Genomic DNA, 17,535 nt, shown 5'->3' with positions numbered 1-17,535 from the left:
GGTCCTTAATCTTTGATTATGTCAAAGTCACTCCATCAGGAGGGTGTCCACGGCATCGTTGGGGTTAAGCCACTTAGCCATGGAGGCAAGTGAATGCGCAACAAGGGATCTCTAACCTTCAAACTGTTTGAGGGAGAATACTCTATGATATGATTAAGAATCTTTGGCCAAAGTATGAATGAGATTTAGGAATGTGTTCCAAATCACATTCAAGGTAATCATATAAGCACAAGACTCACATTGGATAGTAGACATGAATAAACTATCAAACCAAACAATGTGGTCAAGAGTATTGTATTAGAGAAAGACCGTATTGCATTTGTAATCCTAAAACTGAATAGGTTCTCCACCTCTTCTGATTAGCTTGGGTAACCATGACATGCTGCTAGGCGTCAACCATGGTTTGTAGAAGCCCTAAAAGTGTATTATCACTAACGGGAGAATTGAAAGTAAGTTTCAATTCACAATCGATTTGAAAGAGTTTGAATCGCCCACTGCCTCGCTAAAAGGAACCTAATGGATCGTACACCGTGTAAGGTAGAGATTGAAGATTCAACGAAGATGAGTAAGAATAATTAAATGGTTTAATTATTTATGGCAAGGATTAATTAATATGTTAATTAATCAAACGAATAAGTTCGTTAAAAGACCTCGGGATAGTTTTGGACCTTAAGGCCCAATGGGCTTCGAACGTCAAGTCCATTGACTTAAGTTGTGTGACAACTTAATGAATAATGATTCACAAAGGCCCAAATAGCCCAATGAATACCCTAAGGCCGGCCATTTAGAGAAAGAGTGGGTTTTGGACTTATTTACAAGTTTGCCACTCAAATGAATTAAGGTATAAGTGTGACTTTATAGCCAAAATTGATTTAGGGTTGTTTTTGGGGAAATTGGAGAAACACAAATTCTCCTTTCTCTCTAGAAATGGCCGGCCACCCTTGAGGAAAATATTTAGCAATCTTACTTCCTCAAGGTCACTCATTTCTTCTCCAATCTTACCTTGGTGTGGAGACTTAGAGGTTCTCAATTTTGGGAACTTGGAGAAACCTTTTCATCCATCCAAATCCATGGATCTAAGATGCAAGGAATGAAGGCCCTCTCTTTGGGTGATTAGCCTTTGCTTATGCAAAGAGGAATCTACAAATGTATTGATTTCTCAACTCACTTTGTTTTGAGTTGAGTCTTGGTTCACCTATCTACTAGGCTTTGAAGTTCATGGGTTAAGTTTTGTTTTTTAGTGCATATAAACATGATTCCGCCTTTTAATTGTTAATTGCATGTTGTTGATGTTGCTCAAATGAACTTGTTTTTCAAAAATCATCCTTCAGAGGCCTTTTGGGACCTTATTGGCTTCGGATTCCATCGGAACTCCGAAGTTAAGCAAGTTCGCGTGAAAGCAATCCTAGGATGGGTAACCCATTAGGAAGTTCTCGTGTGAGTTTCCAGAAACAAAACTATGAGGGTGTGGTCGGGGCCCAAAGCGGACAATATCGTGTTGTGGAGTCAAGCCCGGGATGTGGTGGGGCCCGGACCAGGATGTGCCAATACAAAACTTAATTCCAAAATTGTTAACAAAAAAAAAAAAAAAATCAAGGAAATACAAAAATTTAACAAATTATCAATTTGGGAGTGAGAATTATAGGTCCCTTACCGTTAAAGGAAAAATTGACTAACCTCATACATAATTACATATAGCTGAATAATTAAAAATACGAGGTTAAATTTTGGAATATCTCACCTTTAAATTGGAGATAGCCTAACCACCAAAATAATTCAGTACTTGCGATTTTCCTTATACTTTCTATGGGAAAGTTTATTTTACCATTAATAATCAAACAACCCCTCACCCACCCACCGGATCCTAAATCCACAGCCACCCATTTTCACTTGGCAAAATATGGATTCTTGGAAGCCCCTTTGTTTGCTTGGCAAAAATGGGAACTCCTTGCATGCAACATTGAACAAAATTCCGAACTAAATAAGTAGTTTTCTCCCTTTATGTTGCGTATAATTAATTTAAGCAGATCGCTTGTCACTTCACTTGGAGAAGTCCTTCCAGGGTCAGAATACACCTATTTTGTGACGTCTTGTGTGTTATTAATAAATCGTTACTATGGTGTTGCATGACATTGTACTATTAACAAGAAACGTTATGGTAGCGTTGTAACTGTGCAACAAAGATTTTTCTCTTTCCATGGTGGTCTTGTTGGATTCAAAATATGAAGATTGGTGTAGTACTTAAATGTATTTAACATAAATACCACAACGATCATGTAGTGATTGTATAAAATACATATATGTTATATGTATTGTAAACAAATCTCAAAATATGACTCTTTTCAAAAAGTAGAGGGCAAGCCATCTTCTTCCTTCTCTACTATAATGGCGAGTATAATGGTGAGTATGGGGTACGGCAACCTATATATGGGATGGAATTCAGTAGGTGAACAATTCAATTATTACAGTTCACCTAGAAAAACAAATTAAAAATAAATAAAATAAATCCACTTTTCATGGTATATATAAACTATCAAACTGAAGTTTCTCAGAGAAAATTAAATTTGAACAATCAAATTTTTGGTAGAGTCAGTCAGGTTAGGGTTTATACTGCCCCAAGTATAGTAATATAAGAGATCTCACAAATATACTAGGATAATTAAAGTTTATTGGCTCAGTTAGATAGTTAAATAAATTTTGGATCCAAGACAGCTTGAATTTTATTCAAAATAATGTCCTTTTCACCTAAAACAAAGTCACATGAAATGAAAACGATTAAAACAATATCACACCAATTGGTACTAAAATTGTAATTTTATGGTAGTGGTTTTTATCCATTGTGTCTCGTAGCCTAATCTCTCATTTGCTAATATAGCTGTATAAAAAAAGATAAAAGTACGAAGATGGTAACATCACCACCACCATCCGTTTTAGTGTAAACCATAAAACTAGGGACACTCGTATCAATGCCCTCCACCTCAATCACTGGTCCTAACAGATAATACTCGGGAGAACAAATTTTTAAATCAAATTTGCAAATCAAATGATGAATCACTAATAGAAAATAAAAACGTTAATCAATATTTAAATAACAATCCAAATTTTTTTTCTTGGTCCCTGTGATGACACAGTACTTTCAATGTGACCCTTGTGGTGAAAAAGTTATTAATTAAACTCTTGTGGTAAGCCCTGTTAGCAATTGAGGTCCAAATCCAAACTTCCGTTAGTGTTCTGTTAAATAAACTATGTGACTATCACGTGGAAATTCACCATTTCAATCCAAATTACATCCTATTCCATAGACATCTAGCATGACTTAGGTATAACGTATATATGTGTTCTTTCTGGATGAGTTATGACATACACTTGTTTCTTTTGTGAGTTGGCATCTGATTCCAGTATACAAAGCAAATTGAAACAAAGGGGAGATAATTTACATTAACCGTTCACAAAAGAAAAAATAACTTCATTTCTCATACCATAATGTATTTTGCACACTAATGACAAAATCATATATCCAACCCCACCCCCCCAAACCCACCCCAAAAAAAACAAAAAAAAAAAAAAAACAAATTCAATTCCCTTCACTTCATCATTTTTTTTTTTTTTTTTTTTTTGCAAGGTAGTGTGCTTTTTCATTTGTTGATTTTCCATGTTGTGCATTGGGGCCATTCCAGAAGGTCTCCAAGGATTTTTAGCATTTGATGATATTGCAAAGGTCATTCGAGGAGGTCTCCAAGGTGCATTGAAAGGTTGTGTACTGCAAGACAACAACCTACATCAAACCACACTACCAATTAAAGACAAAATTGAAAGGCATATATGTAGACCGGTACAAATTGATAGAAGAATTAAAATTCAAATAAGACTAAGTCTCTAACTTATGATCAAAGACGTGTTGGCATTAAAAAAAAAAAAAAAAAAACAATAGTTTATTAAAAGTATTAGGATTTCCAAACGAAATCATACCTAAGAAATTAGGCGCAACTTCACGTTCACCTCTTCTCCTAGCCATTGATATGGTTTTATAGGTTTAGTTTCACTGCGTTGTTGTTTTTTTTTTTTTTTTTTTTTTTTTTTTTTTTTTTTTTGTAAAATCTAATTTCAGTTAAACCCTAAAGTCATACTAGATGTCCACCACATACAATGTAATTTGGATTGAAATGATGAATTTAACTCATCCATGTGATAGTCACATGAGTTTATTTAACGGAAGACTAACAGAAGTTTGGATTGGACCTCAATTGCTAACAAGACTCACTATGAGGGTTTAATTAACAACTTTTTCACCACAATGGTCACATTGAAAGTGTCGTGTCACTACAAGGACTATGAAAAAATTTGACCTTAGAATTTTAATCTCTCTACTATTACCCGATCCTAAATAAGCTTCTTCTCTATTTCAGTTTCCAATGAAATCTCAAAAGACCAACATCCTCTTAAGGTCATTTCATATTTTCCAAAAACCCACGAGCACCCAACCAGACTAAAATAAAATCAACACTAAACTGCACATACCCCAACATAAATTGGATTTCCTGGTCCCCACCCCCCCCCCCCCCCCCCCCCTCTCCTCTCCCACATCAAGAAACAAAAGACCCCTTTAAATAATTAAATAAAAATTTCATAATTATTAAACTAAAACAATTAATTAATTCATAATTCTTGTTAAGCAATAAACGTATACACACATAAAACCCCTCTTAACTTTAAACATATTTATATTACCCATATATTATTGTCTTAAAGCCAACTTAATCATGCATAATCCCATTGGGTGGACTGCATCAAAATTTTGGGACCCATGCAGTTGATCGTTTCCCACTTTGGTTTGCTTTCTCCGCCGTTAGATGGGTCCTGAAGAGTACCATTAAACGGCTAGGATTAATTTATTGGGTCATGTATTGATATTCGATTCAACTTGAAAGCATAATTCGTGAAGAAGCATCATCCATTTTGTCCCCCAAGGAAAAAAAGTAACTAACTATAAATTATGTATTAATATAAATGTTCTCTTGATCATCTAATAATCAAGTAATACAATCACATATCGTTTGTTTTGATATTAAGAGTGAAAAATAAATAGATGTTTTTTAATGTTTAATTTCAACCGTTGATGTTAAATTCAACGTAAATAACTTTGAATCATTGGTCACCAAATGATTAAGAAAACGAGCATGTAGAAGTTACATATTAAAAGAGAAATTTGGCCTAAAAAGACTGATTTATGCATGGTTGGAATTGGTAAAAAGGTTAAAAAATTACCAGACAAATTACAACATAGAAGGAACCTCATCATTCCATTTTTTGAAAAAATCAACAAAACAAGAAAAATATCTAGGAAATAGAAAATCCCACGAATTTCAATAGAGTAGAAGGGGAAATAAGGAGCCAAGTCAGTAGCTCGAGGAAGGAAAGGAGGAAAGAAGAAGCCAAAGAGCATGCAATTTTAGGTAGACCAATTTTTAGATTAAATTTACAAACTATGTCATGTATCACAAATAAAAAATAAGCACGTTAATCAATGTTTAAACTCAAGTGATAATTCAATTATCAACAACCACGTCATATGATTTACAAAATTTAATTAATTAGTGTCTTCCTAATACTACCCAAAGAATAATATTGAAACCAAAGGAACTAGAAGATGAAGAACTGATAGTAGAAGTAGAAACAAGAGAGAAAAAAGTCGGTCAATCCAGTCAAACACTTTACAAACCAAGAACCTCAAATCCAAAAATAAAAATGATACACAATTCCAACTAAAATTTTGTAAACATACCCACTTGCATTTGCACCTCTCTCTCGCCTTCTCTCTCTAGCCATTTTTCCTCCCCACCCCCCACCCTACATGTATAAAATTGATCATGGGCAATCGGGCATGCTGCTTTAAATAAGTGGGAGAAATGAAAGGCAGAAAAGCAAGAAATTGGAAGGGAGCTGGCTCATGAAAACTTCATGCTCTGTTTCTGTTTCTTGTATAAGTATACCTCTCCTCTGCTAATTAGCCAATGACCCAAAACTCCTCTCTCTCTCTCTCTCTCTCTCTCTCTCTCTCTCTAGCTTCTCTCTCTGAACTAAGAAGACGCACACGCAGATACAGATAGTCAGTTTCTTTTTTGGGTATTTTTGGAGGCTTCTATTTTGTTTTGTTTTATAAATCTTATGTCTTTATAATTATTTTCCACACATCCCTTCATCCCATCCCATTAAACAATGAAAATGGCATATTACCATTCATCATTTTCCCTCTATAGGAAACACCCATCATTGCTCCCAACAGTCGTTTTCAACCTTAGAAACCTGAGCTTCTTCTTCTTCTTCTACTTGTAAAGCTATTCCCTCCTTAGAATCCCATTCCTCTCTCTCTCTCTCTCCCCTCCTTCTTCTTCCTCTCATCATTTAAATACCACCCTCTGTTTTTTAATCCCACACAAAATTTCAAGCTTTCAAACACAAGCAAAACAAAAGAAATTTGAAAAGAAATTGAAAAGGAGAGGAAGATTAAAAATGGATCCTTCATCTACCAACTCTGTCAATGGCTTCTACTCGTTTCTGACTCGAGGGATCGACGATCTCGAAAGGGTTTTTCTTTCCAACAACTTTATGTCAATCCAATTCCTCCAAAGGGCTCTTTCCCTTCTTCGATCTTTCCACTCCCAGCTGACCCTTCTCGTCCAGAAGCTCCATTTGCCCGTCGGAGACAAGTGGCTCGACGAGTACATGGACGAAAGCTCCAAGCTTTGGGAAGCCTGCCATGTCCTCAAGTCCGCCGTCTCCGCCATGGAGAATTACTACACTTCCGGCCTCAACATCACCTCCACCCTCGACTCCCACCGCCATCTCACTCCCCAGCTCTCTCGCCAGGTGGGTTATTCAATTCGATCACAAATTCACAATCTTTAACTTGCTTAATACGTTTGACTGATTCGTTGTGGCATTTAATCAAACAGGTGGTGCGCGCGATTTCTGGGTGTCGGCGACAGGCGTTCGGATTGGAGGAAGAGAACAGGGGGCTGATGGAGACGAGAATCCAGCCGCTGTCGCTCAAATTCGACGAAAGGGTCATCGAATCGAAGCTCAATGGATTTAATGGGTTCAGGGGAGTCCTGTACGCAATGAGGAACGTGAGCTCGCTGCTGCTAATTATCCTGCTGTACGGACTGGTGTTCTGCTGGCCGGAGGAGGAGTCGAGCTTCTGCAGGGCAGGGTACAACGAGGGGTGCGTGATCTTCGGATCGTCGTTCATGGTATCGACGGCGAGGCTGCAGCAGAGGGTTGCGGCGGAGATCAGGCAGATCAGGGAGAGGCCGGGGGTTCTGATGTGGGAGTTCAGGAGGTCGAAGGCGGCGATGGAGGAGCTGAGGGGGGATCTCGAGAGGAGGGGGGCACAGGGAGTGGTGGAGTGGGAGGAGGAGGGCGGCGGCGGCGGGATTAGGGAGGGAGTGGACAACTTGAGAGAGTGTTTTGGGGTGTTGAGATCCGGTGCGGAGAATATTGTGAACCAACTTGATGATTTCTTTGATGAAATTGTTGAGGGGAGGAAGAAGCTTTTGGACTTTTGCGGTCATAGGTAAAAGTAAATAACTAAAAAAAAATTACAGAGTAGAGGAGTTAATTAGTAGGGTTTTGTTGTACCTTTTTAACCCTCCTTCTTACTTATGTTTGTATTTTTAAAGTTTTTTTTTTTTTTTTTTTTTTTTTTGGACTTTTCACTTTCCCTCGAGTGTCTTCTTCTCTTTTGTTCTAATAGTTAATAGTTATTCGTCTATAATCAAGTTTGAATTCTCTTTCGTGTAATCTAAGATTTGATGTAGCATAGACTCATCAACAAGTAGTTACCAGTTACCATGGTTGTATTCATGAAGAGTTTTTATTTTTAAACCACACCAATAAAGCCTTATTTCACTAAATAGATCAGCTAAATATATAGGTGAATGTTGTTGCAGTCGGTTTTATGCCAAATATTTCATCAGCTCAAATACTCCTATCTTTTCTTAAGAGAAGTGTTATTAGTACTTCAAAAATTTCATTTTACACTCCTCACAAGTGTATTTTTCTTTCTAAATATAGAAAGTTTGAAGTGTAAAATGAGATTTTTGGAGTGCCAATAACAGTTCTCTTTCTTAAAATCTCTTTTCAAGTCTTCCTAGGTCCTCTATCTCTTTCACATTTAGCCTCTGTTTCATAACACATTTTAGCCAGAGTATATGTGGGTTTTCGTTTCCCATGTACAAACCACCTTAACCGATTTTCTCTCATCTTATCTTCAATTGTGGTCACTCCTGTTTTACCTCAGATATCCTCGTTCATAATCCTATACTTCTTGTGTGCCCACACATCCAACGAAGCATTCTAGTTTTCGCTACACTCATTTTGTGCACGTGTTGATGCTTAACCGCTCAACATTTTGTGTCCTAAAACATTGATGGCCTTATTGTCGTCTTATAAATTTTCCCTTGAGTTTTAGTGCCATACAACGATTGCACAACACACCAAATGCACTCTTCAACATCATCCATCCAGCTTGTATTCTATGGTTGAGATCTTCATCTAATTCTCCGTTCTTTTGCAAGATTGATCTAAGATAACAAAAATATCCATTCTTTAGTACTTCCTGATCTCCAATCCTTACTGTTATCTTATGTGGACCCTCATTATCGTTGAACAAGCACTTCATATACTCTGTCTTTGACCTACTTAGGCAAAGACCTTTAGATTCCAACATTTCCCACCAAAGGTTAACTTCGCATTTACTCTCTCCTGCATTTCATCTATCAACACTATATCATTTGGGAAAAGCATACACCAAAGGATATCATATTGAATAGGTCATGTCACATCCCGACCCTGGCTCCACCACATCCAGGGCTCAACTCCACCGTAGCACGATATTGTCCGCTTTGGCCCCTGACCACGTCTTCACGGTTTTGTTTCTGGAAACTCATAGGAGAACTTCCCAGTGGGTCACCCATCTTGGGATTGCTCTCGTGCAAACTTGCTTAACTTCGGAGTTCTGATGGAACTCAAAGCCAATGAGCTCCCAAAAGGCCTCGTGCTATATGGAGGTGGGCATGTACATATAAGGCATAGAGGATCCTCTCCCCTAGGCGATTTAGGATCTAACAATCCACCCCCCTTAGGGGCCCGACGTCCTCGTCAGCACACTTCCGGCAAATGATTGGCTCTGATACTAAATTGTCACATCCTGACCCGAGCTCGACTTCGCCGTAGCACGATATTGTCCGCTTTGGGCCCCGACCACGCCATCACGATTTTGTTTTTGGGAACTCACATGAGAACTTCCTAGTGGGCCACCCATCTTGGGATTGCTCTCGCGAACTCGCTTAACTTCGGAGTTCCGATGGAACTCGAAGCCAGTGAGCTCCCAAAAAGGCCTCGTGCTATATAGTGGTGGCCATGTACATATTAGGCATAGAGGATCATCTACCTTGGGCGATGTGGGATCTAACAAGTCATGTTAACTCATCTATTACCAATGCAAAAAAGTTAAGGACTTAAAGATGAGTCTTGGTGCAACCTTATTGTTATGGGAAAACTTTCAGTTTTTTCTTCATAAGTTCTTACTGTAGTCCTTGTTCCATCATACATATCTTTTATTGTTGGAACATATGTTACTCGTACTCCTTTATTCTCTAGAATCCTTCAAAGAATTTCTATTGGCACCTTATCATATGCTTTTTTCATATCTGTAAAGACCATCTAAGACTCATGTCTTTTGCCTTAGTTATGGCCCATTAACTTAATACTAGAGTTAAAATTAAAAGAAAATTGCAATTCTAGGTTGAGAAGACCTAGTGGAAAATCCAATTTGAGGACTAGTTTTCAAGCAGGTGCAAGATCTTACAAGTTGATTAAAAAAACGAAAAGAAGAAGAAAAACGGGGTTAACAAAGATAGGAAAAAGAATGGAAAAGGAGATTCTTGTTATACTATTTTTACACTTTGTTTTTTTTTTTTTTTTGGGGGGGGGGGGGGGGGGGGGGGGGGGGGGAATGTGTGTGTGTGGGTGTGCGAGTCACTGAGTTGAGTTGTTATAGTAAATGAGTCATGATTCCTGGCTTTGCTTTTATGTCAAGAAACCCACCTTTTCATCTTGGGAGGAAGGTTTTGTATGATTCTTCGCTTCCCTTTGAAAGCAATGGTCTTGATCTTCATCAAACCTTCTCCCCACATCACCCTCTCTGTTCCTTCCGACTTATTTTTCCCGTCAGTCACATAATAAGAGCTATAGACATATAATTATATAAAACCGACCACACTTACGAATCTGTCTTCCCTCGTTTAGGCATTTCTCTTCTTCTCCCTTCTTTAGGTTTTTGATAAAATATTAGTCACGTAATAGTTTAATCACTCCTCATAGCCATAAAAAAAATTCAGTTATTGATCAGTCATTTATCGGTAGGCAAAACAATATTTCTTCGGTAGTCTGAGAAAAACAGTGATAATTGACTCTAAGAAATTAAACGGTTGACTGTAGAAAATAGAACCGTGAAGATTGTTTAAAAACTCAGAATACTTGGTTGTTTAGACTACTGAAGACAAAGTAGCAGAGATAAACATATCAATAAACCCGTCATCACTTATGTAACATTTTCCCTTAATGTAACGTAGATAAGTTTGTTCTTTCTTCCCCTTGTTTGGGGGGTTTTGGATTTGGAAATATTATTAAAATATGGAGGGGGAGAAAATTGAGGGTCACTTTCTTTGCTTGTCAACCGTATCTCATGCTTTTTGTCCCTTGCCGGAAATTCATGCCTTGCCTCCTTCCAAGGGGATCCATAGCAGCGTCCAACGTAAACAAAACTGTCCAAGGTCAAATATTGAAATAACTTTAGAGGTTTTCCTTGACTTTGTCCTAGTCAACAAACAACTAATATAATATTTCAAATCAAAGAACTAAAAGAATACTTATTATTTTAATAAATTAAAAATCGTAATATCAGGAAAAATAAAAAATAAAAAGAAAAAAACCAGCTTAAAGAAGCACTTTTGGCAGAAGCAGCAACAGCAGAAAGCAGAAGCGGCAGCTCTCTGAGTTTCTCTGACCCAACAAAACAGTATTGTCCTTAAAGCAGCAAACAACGGCTTAAAATTCATAACCACCGCCATAAAAAAAAAAAAGGATGAGGATCCCATCCGGATCCAAATAGTGGGGATCCTAGGGATCTTCACATTCTAATCATTCATTGTATATCATACGGTCAGTTTTCGTCAGGTACTATTTATGTTTAATTTTAAATAATAAAATTCAAATGATTTATGACCGTATGATATACGATGAACGGTTAGGATATGAAGATTTTTAGAATCCCCACCATTTGGATCCGGATGGATCCTCATCCATAAAAAACCCACACCATCAATTATTATGACTCCTTTTAAAAAAAAATAAAATAAAATAAGTAAAAAAGGAAAAAGAAAAGTGCAGCGTGACAGGTTTTTGAGCTTCTTTGACAGAGGAGGTATCGTATAAAATCTGCAGAATGTTCAATAAGTTCCGACAAATGCAGTCTCTGGCTGCCTCTGCTGCATTCAAGAGTGAATGCACTTGAGTTTTTTGTTGCATCAACTGCTGCAATTGCTAAGGCTCCGTTTGGTTCTCGAAATAAGGCTATTCGGGGATGAGAATTGAAGACTTCATTTCTTGCGTTTTGCACACTTCCTTTCTCAAGCCTTTAAACCGAGAAACAAACGGACCCTAAAGGATGGACAGCGTCTTGAACCAATGATAGAAAGTCCTATATTGGTCTCGAACACCACTAGTCATTCCAAGTTGGATTGAAAGGTTCTTTTTAGCAGAGCAACTCACATAAAACAAATATGTCGTCACCGTTGCTTTCTATTCCAAAATACATTGCTATGTGAAAAAACTTACACATAACAATAAATTATTATACCAAAACGTCATACATTTCATTCCTTCTTTGTCATCTCCAGAAGAATTGCCAACTAGATGAATGTACGAACGGTTAACACAAGAAAAGCAGGTCTAAAAGTGAAATTGACAACCACCCAAAGGAAGCCTATCTGGATGACAGATGGGCAAAAGTACCAGGTACAACTCTGTTCAATACAGTTTCAATAATTACGGCTTTATCTACAATCCAGATCAACAACATCGAGGCTAGCGAGAGAAAGGGAGGAGAGAGACAGCAACCAAGCCCAATAAATTTGGTTAATTACACCTTCACCAAAAGAAGTAGAATATAACCACCTAGTAATACGGTATAGTAGTATTCTTTTTTATTTATAAATGAGAAGTTTTATGTTTAATTTTCGAGAAAGGTAAATTTGAACCAAATTATTACTATCTTTTGTTCAAAAGAAGTAAAATGTTAATCATTTATTTTCTATAATTTATACAAATCAGAAAGAAATAGCGAGGGCGGGAATGTCAATATCGTATCCTTCTCCTCCTCTAATTTACAAGAGATTAATGGAGGGAAAGAAATAAGAAATGAAGATGTTCAAATGTCAGTCATATCCTGGCATTTCAAACTGGGATGCAAATGTTTCGACCCGATTTCTGAGCTCGACAATATCTTTGCTGTTGTGGAGACCTCTGATAAAATCTTTCTGGAGTTTTCCATATTCCCTCTGTATACAAACAGTGATCTGGGCAGCCCTCAGAAGAAAATCTGCCATCATTTCGAAATCGGATTCCACACAACCTCTGGTAGTCATAGCAGGAGTACCTGCAAAGACCAACAAAGAAGGGCAAGCTTAGTTTCCGTTATAATACAATGACCTGAGAATGACCGTACTTTGAAAAAGAAAACCGTTGAACAAAGCTGCGTCGCAGAATTATTCCACCACGAAATTTTAAAAAGAATCAGAATAGAAAGAAGAAAGAAAAAATGAAAGGAGATTTGGACTAATGAAATTTAATAGTTACATCAGCGTACAGTTAAACCTCTATAAATTAATCTATTGGGTATTAAATTATCGAGGTTCCACCGTGTGAATGAATTCAAGCAGAAAGTACCCTAGTGTGCAGCTTTCAGAATATTGAAGATCAAGTTCAAATGCCAAAGACAACTTACCGATTCTCACTCCCCCAGGAGAAAAAGCACCATTATCACCAAATATAGCAGTTTTATTGAGAGTAATGTGGCACATCTCACAAACCTTTTCATAATTCCTCCCTGTATCAATAAGAATGTGAACAGGAAAGGGATTAGATACTGAAGTGCTGAATTAGAAATTGAAATTCCATATTACGGTAAGTCTAAGGAAACAAAAAGAAAGCCAACGAGGGAAGCGGAAATAGCGAAACAATTCCAAACTTGGTTATGTGCAGATGTATGCTTTGGACTGTAAAATTGGAACACAGATACATGCTCGTATGAATGATGCTTATTAAACTACTGAAAACATAAGACCTCCAACTACAACACACTTGGGAGTACACCTTTGCTCCTTCTGAAGCTATCACTTATGAACATCAGATTTGTACAGCAAATCAGGGGAAGACCGTCCCCCTCAAAAACTTCAAAAATTAATTTAGTCAAGGGTCTCAGGGCACAATTGTTTAAAGCAGTGATTGACAAATTGTAACTTCGCCTAATCGTTTAGCAACCTTGACCACCAGAACCCAACCTGGCAGCTCTGGTCACTTGGTGTTCTCTTTCTTTTTTAACATTGCAAATAACCAAAATATCACTACTAACGAAAAGACGTTTCCGTTGACATTAAAGTTAATCAGCTTCTGTTGACGTATAAAAGCTATCATGTATTTCTATTGCCAAATGAATTGGGCTATAAACTTAAATGTTGGCCTAATTACAAATTGATTAGACATGGGTCTAAAATCATCGTGAAACTCAACAGGTAAACAGTACAGTTACTCTAAATGTTCATGTACATATAATTTTACAATCAGATCTGTGAAAATTAGGATGGTAAATATTATACTACCTGTTAAACCAAGAGCGGTCAGATCCCAAAGCAACAAGTGATTGTCGGTGCCCCCAGTTACCAATTTGCATTTTCTTCTTAACAAGGCATTAGCTAAGGCCTGTGCATTCTTCTTCACCTGTTGCATGTATGCTTTATATTCTGGAGTAGCTACTTGTTTTAAGGCTATGGCAAGAGCAGCAATATGGTTGTTGTGTGGCCCTCCTTGTAGTGATGGGAAAACAGCAAAGTTTATCTTTTCCTCAAAATCATAATGGTTACTACCATCCGCATTAGTATGATGCATGCCTTGCTTCCTTAATTTTGGGCCTTTTCTGTAAAAAATAATGCCTCCCCTTGGACCCCGAAGACTTTTGTGAGTTGTTGACGTGACAATATCACAATAATCAAAAGGACTTGCACATTCCTGCAATAAAGAATTGCAAATAAGTAAGAACTAAAAACGCATTTGGCATATTTCTTTTCACAATTATTATGAGTCCAATAGATTAATATATAGCTAGAATGTCAGCTCATTATCGTTCACAGGGAAAAGGGAGCTTCTAAATAAACATGAACAACGCACTTTAATTCTTTTGTGTCTCTGGGGAATTGAACACCTTACATGTTACAACTTGTGTACAAGCTCATGGAAGAAAAGACTAGTCAAATATACAAAATTACACCAAGTTCCAAATAGCCAAATAATGTTATTTGATGATTCTTAAGCACGAAAAAGATAATGCATACAAAAGGACGTCTTCCGTGGCTTAACATATGTACTACAAATCAATGATTGAAGGCTTAAAAAAAATTAAAAAAAGATCCTTCATCCCTCCGAAGAGATTAGCAATATCACAATATGTTAAAATATCAGCTAGAACACTCATGAAATATGAATATTTAATAACACAAGATAATCTCACACTGGAATGAAGAAGACTTCACATACACAAGAAACAACAAGATGAAGAAAGCAGAAGAGTATACAAATGAGACACTGGAACTAAGAGCATGGTAGATATGACTTTGGAAAATCAGGAAGCCCATATATATCGGTTAGATCTAGGGTACTTGATTTTTCCAAAGTCTCCATCATGTTATAAAATTGTGAAGGGAGTGGAAAAACTTTTTCGCATTCAAATCTAATATTTCGATGAGTACCCTCTCACATTACAGCTTACAAGATTTATACTTAGAAACAAAAATCTATCACTCGTAACAAAAACCAGCAATTCTTTGGTGTACAAGAAAATAAGCCCAAAGAACACTTTAATGGAACATGGCAAATCTAAAACCAATTTGAATTAGCTTATTGGAATTGATTGGGTAACTAATAAAAGTCAAGGTACATTGATGGTAGTGGTGAATGATTTTTCAATTTGAGGTGATTAGACATAAAGGAAACTTGTCCCTACCAATCCTAACACTTTGGGAAGATAGGAATGGATAAGTTTCCTTAATGTGTAATCCGTTTCCTACCTTTTAAGTTAGACACTATTATTTCATTTCCTCCTTGAACTTTCCTTGAATATAGTGGGTTATCCAATCCAATCCAATTCTAGACACCCAACAAGTCTATACACTTAAGTTAATGCGTTTGCATCTGATATCATTTATGAAAAACCGTTCAACAGAATTTCTTATTGATGAAACAGTTCAAATAGCATTTAGTAGCGGCCAAATAGGACATGATATGATATCTTCATGGCTCAGTTAATTGTTTTCCCTTTTTTTGTTTCGTCGATAAAAATGAAGGAATGTTTTAATTACTGTTACTCCTAGTTAAACACATTTTCAGCCTATTTTTTAACATTAATACTATGTATGGTTTTCTCTATTGCCAAGTAGTAAATGAACTGCGAAACAATCGGTCTCTCCTACAACAAACAGCCTACAACTTGCCAACTAGCTCTCAAGCAACAATAACAGCATCGATCATTAACAGAATAGGTAACAAATTCAGCAGCTAAACAAAGTAAAACAAAAGTTGGGATGTCAAATTTTAAACCTTAGCTGCCGTAAGACCGCTGATATGAGCCATGTCACACATCAACACAGCTCCGCATTTATCCGCAATCTGCCTAAACCTGGCATAATCCCACTCCCGAGGGTATGAACTCCCACCGCAAATAAGTATCTTGGGGCGATAATCAACCGCCTTCTCCTCAATCTTATCATAATCAATGTACCCTGTTTGTGGGTTCACCTTATAAGGCAGACTCTCAAAGAAAATCGAGGCAGCCGAGACCTTCTTCCCACTAGGGGTATAATACCCATGACTCATGTGCCCTCCAGAAGGAGAATCCAACCCCATAATGCGATCATTCGGGAGCAAAAGCCCAGTGTAGACTGCGAAATTTGCAGAGGTACACGAGTAAGACTGGACATTGACACCCCATTTATCCGAATCGAGACCGAAAGCCGCCAATGCCCGTTCACAACAAAGCAATTCAATCTGATCAATGTGCTGATTGCCCGTGTAGTATCTTGCTCCGGGAAAACCCTCGGAGTACTTGTTCGTCAAGTGGCTGCCCAGAGCTTCCATCACAGCCCTGCAAACGAAATTCTCGGAAGCTATCAATTCAATGCCTTTGTACTGGCGATGCCTCTCCTTCTCCATAATTTCATGGATCTCCGGATCCGAAACCGCGAGCGGTTGGTTCCCCCAAGACCGGACCGCCGCTCGCCTCGCCTCGAGCCCACCGGACTCAACCGCCAAACATTTGGCCGGGTTCGCTCCGAACCCAGACCCATCCCTCGGCCTCTTCGGGCAAATCGAGTGCCCCAATAGGTTAAATTTCTCGTCTCCGTCGCGATCGTCCCCGTTCTCGGCCCTAATTTTCTCTTCGTTCTGATCGAGCAGCTGGAGCGGGACGGATTGGACTGAATTCGACGACGTCGTATTGTGATGGGAGTTTAACCCGAGAAATAAACCAGGCTGAGCCTCCGTGTAAACCATCAGCACCAAAATTTGTCAAATTTTGAAAAACCAGGGGCTAAAATTTAAAAACCAAAATGTCGAGGGTCTCGAAAGAGAATATGGATGTTTTGTTGCACAAGCAACAACAGTAGCAGCGACAACAGCGGAAGAATGACGATCGTGCAGCAGTCTCCGGTGAAGAGGCAGAGTTTTCCATGCACAAACCCTAAAAGTCGCCGGAGATTGGTAGCGAGTTCCGGTGAGAAGAGAGAGAGAGATACGAGAGAATTGGGCCATTTGCGTATATATTGGAAATGGTGGGTGAGAGATGACGGGGGGATGAACCTGGACAGGTTCGGGATTAACCGCCGACCGGGAGTAGGCGGTAGCGTTGGGTTTGGTTTCGGTAATGAAAAGTGAAAGCAAGTAGTGGGACAGGGACTTGTGGACGTTTGGTCCACCAGGACGGGATGACGCCCAGATTCGGTAGAAGAGATTTGGCGGGCTTTGCCGCGTCTGCCACGCTAGTGGGGCCCACACTTGCCAGTTGTGATGCTGTGACGCGAGAAGATTTTAGTGATCTTGAAAATGTATAAAAATTGAAGGGTGGATGGAGGTATTCTTTATTGTGGAGTGATCAGAACCGTCCAACTGTCGGAGGTGATAAAGTGGGAGCGTCGTATAACCGCAAAG

The 17,535-nt window shown here is 38.2% G+C and overlaps 2 protein-coding genes across 2 annotated transcripts; one reads left to right on the top strand and one right to left on the bottom strand.

Annotated features, from left to right (window-relative positions):
• Positions 1 to 5,893: 5,893 nt before the first annotated feature.
• Positions 5,894 to 7,901, top strand: LOC137718599 (uncharacterized). The gene is made up of 2 exons (XM_068458152.1): positions 5,894 to 6,867; positions 6,954 to 7,901. The coding sequence occupies exons 1-2, from the start codon at positions 6,511 to 6,513 to the stop codon at positions 7,575 to 7,577; spliced, it is 981 nt and encodes a 326-aa protein (XP_068314253.1). The 5' UTR covers positions 5,894 to 6,510; the 3' UTR covers positions 7,578 to 7,901.
• A 4,434-nt stretch (positions 7,902 to 12,335) lies between these two features.
• On the bottom strand, positions 12,336 to 17,127 carry LOC137746983 (serine hydroxymethyltransferase 7-like). The gene is made up of 4 exons (XM_068486988.1): positions 15,931 to 17,127; positions 13,941 to 14,346; positions 13,067 to 13,168; positions 12,336 to 12,718 (listed from the first exon to the last, which is right to left on the bottom strand). The coding sequence occupies exons 1-4, from the start codon at positions 16,879 to 16,881 to the stop codon at positions 12,498 to 12,500; spliced, it is 1,680 nt and encodes a 559-aa protein (XP_068343089.1). The 5' UTR covers positions 16,882 to 17,127; the 3' UTR covers positions 12,336 to 12,497.
• Between the last annotated feature and the right edge of the window lie 408 nt (positions 17,128 to 17,535).

The sequence above is a fragment of the Pyrus communis genome, chromosome 1, assembly GCF_963583255.1.
Source record: "Pyrus communis chromosome 1, drPyrComm1.1, whole genome shotgun sequence".
In the NCBI taxonomy this organism is placed as follows: domain Eukaryota; kingdom Viridiplantae; phylum Streptophyta; class Magnoliopsida; order Rosales; family Rosaceae; genus Pyrus; species Pyrus communis.
This window is presented reverse-complemented; position numbering and strand designations above follow the sequence as displayed.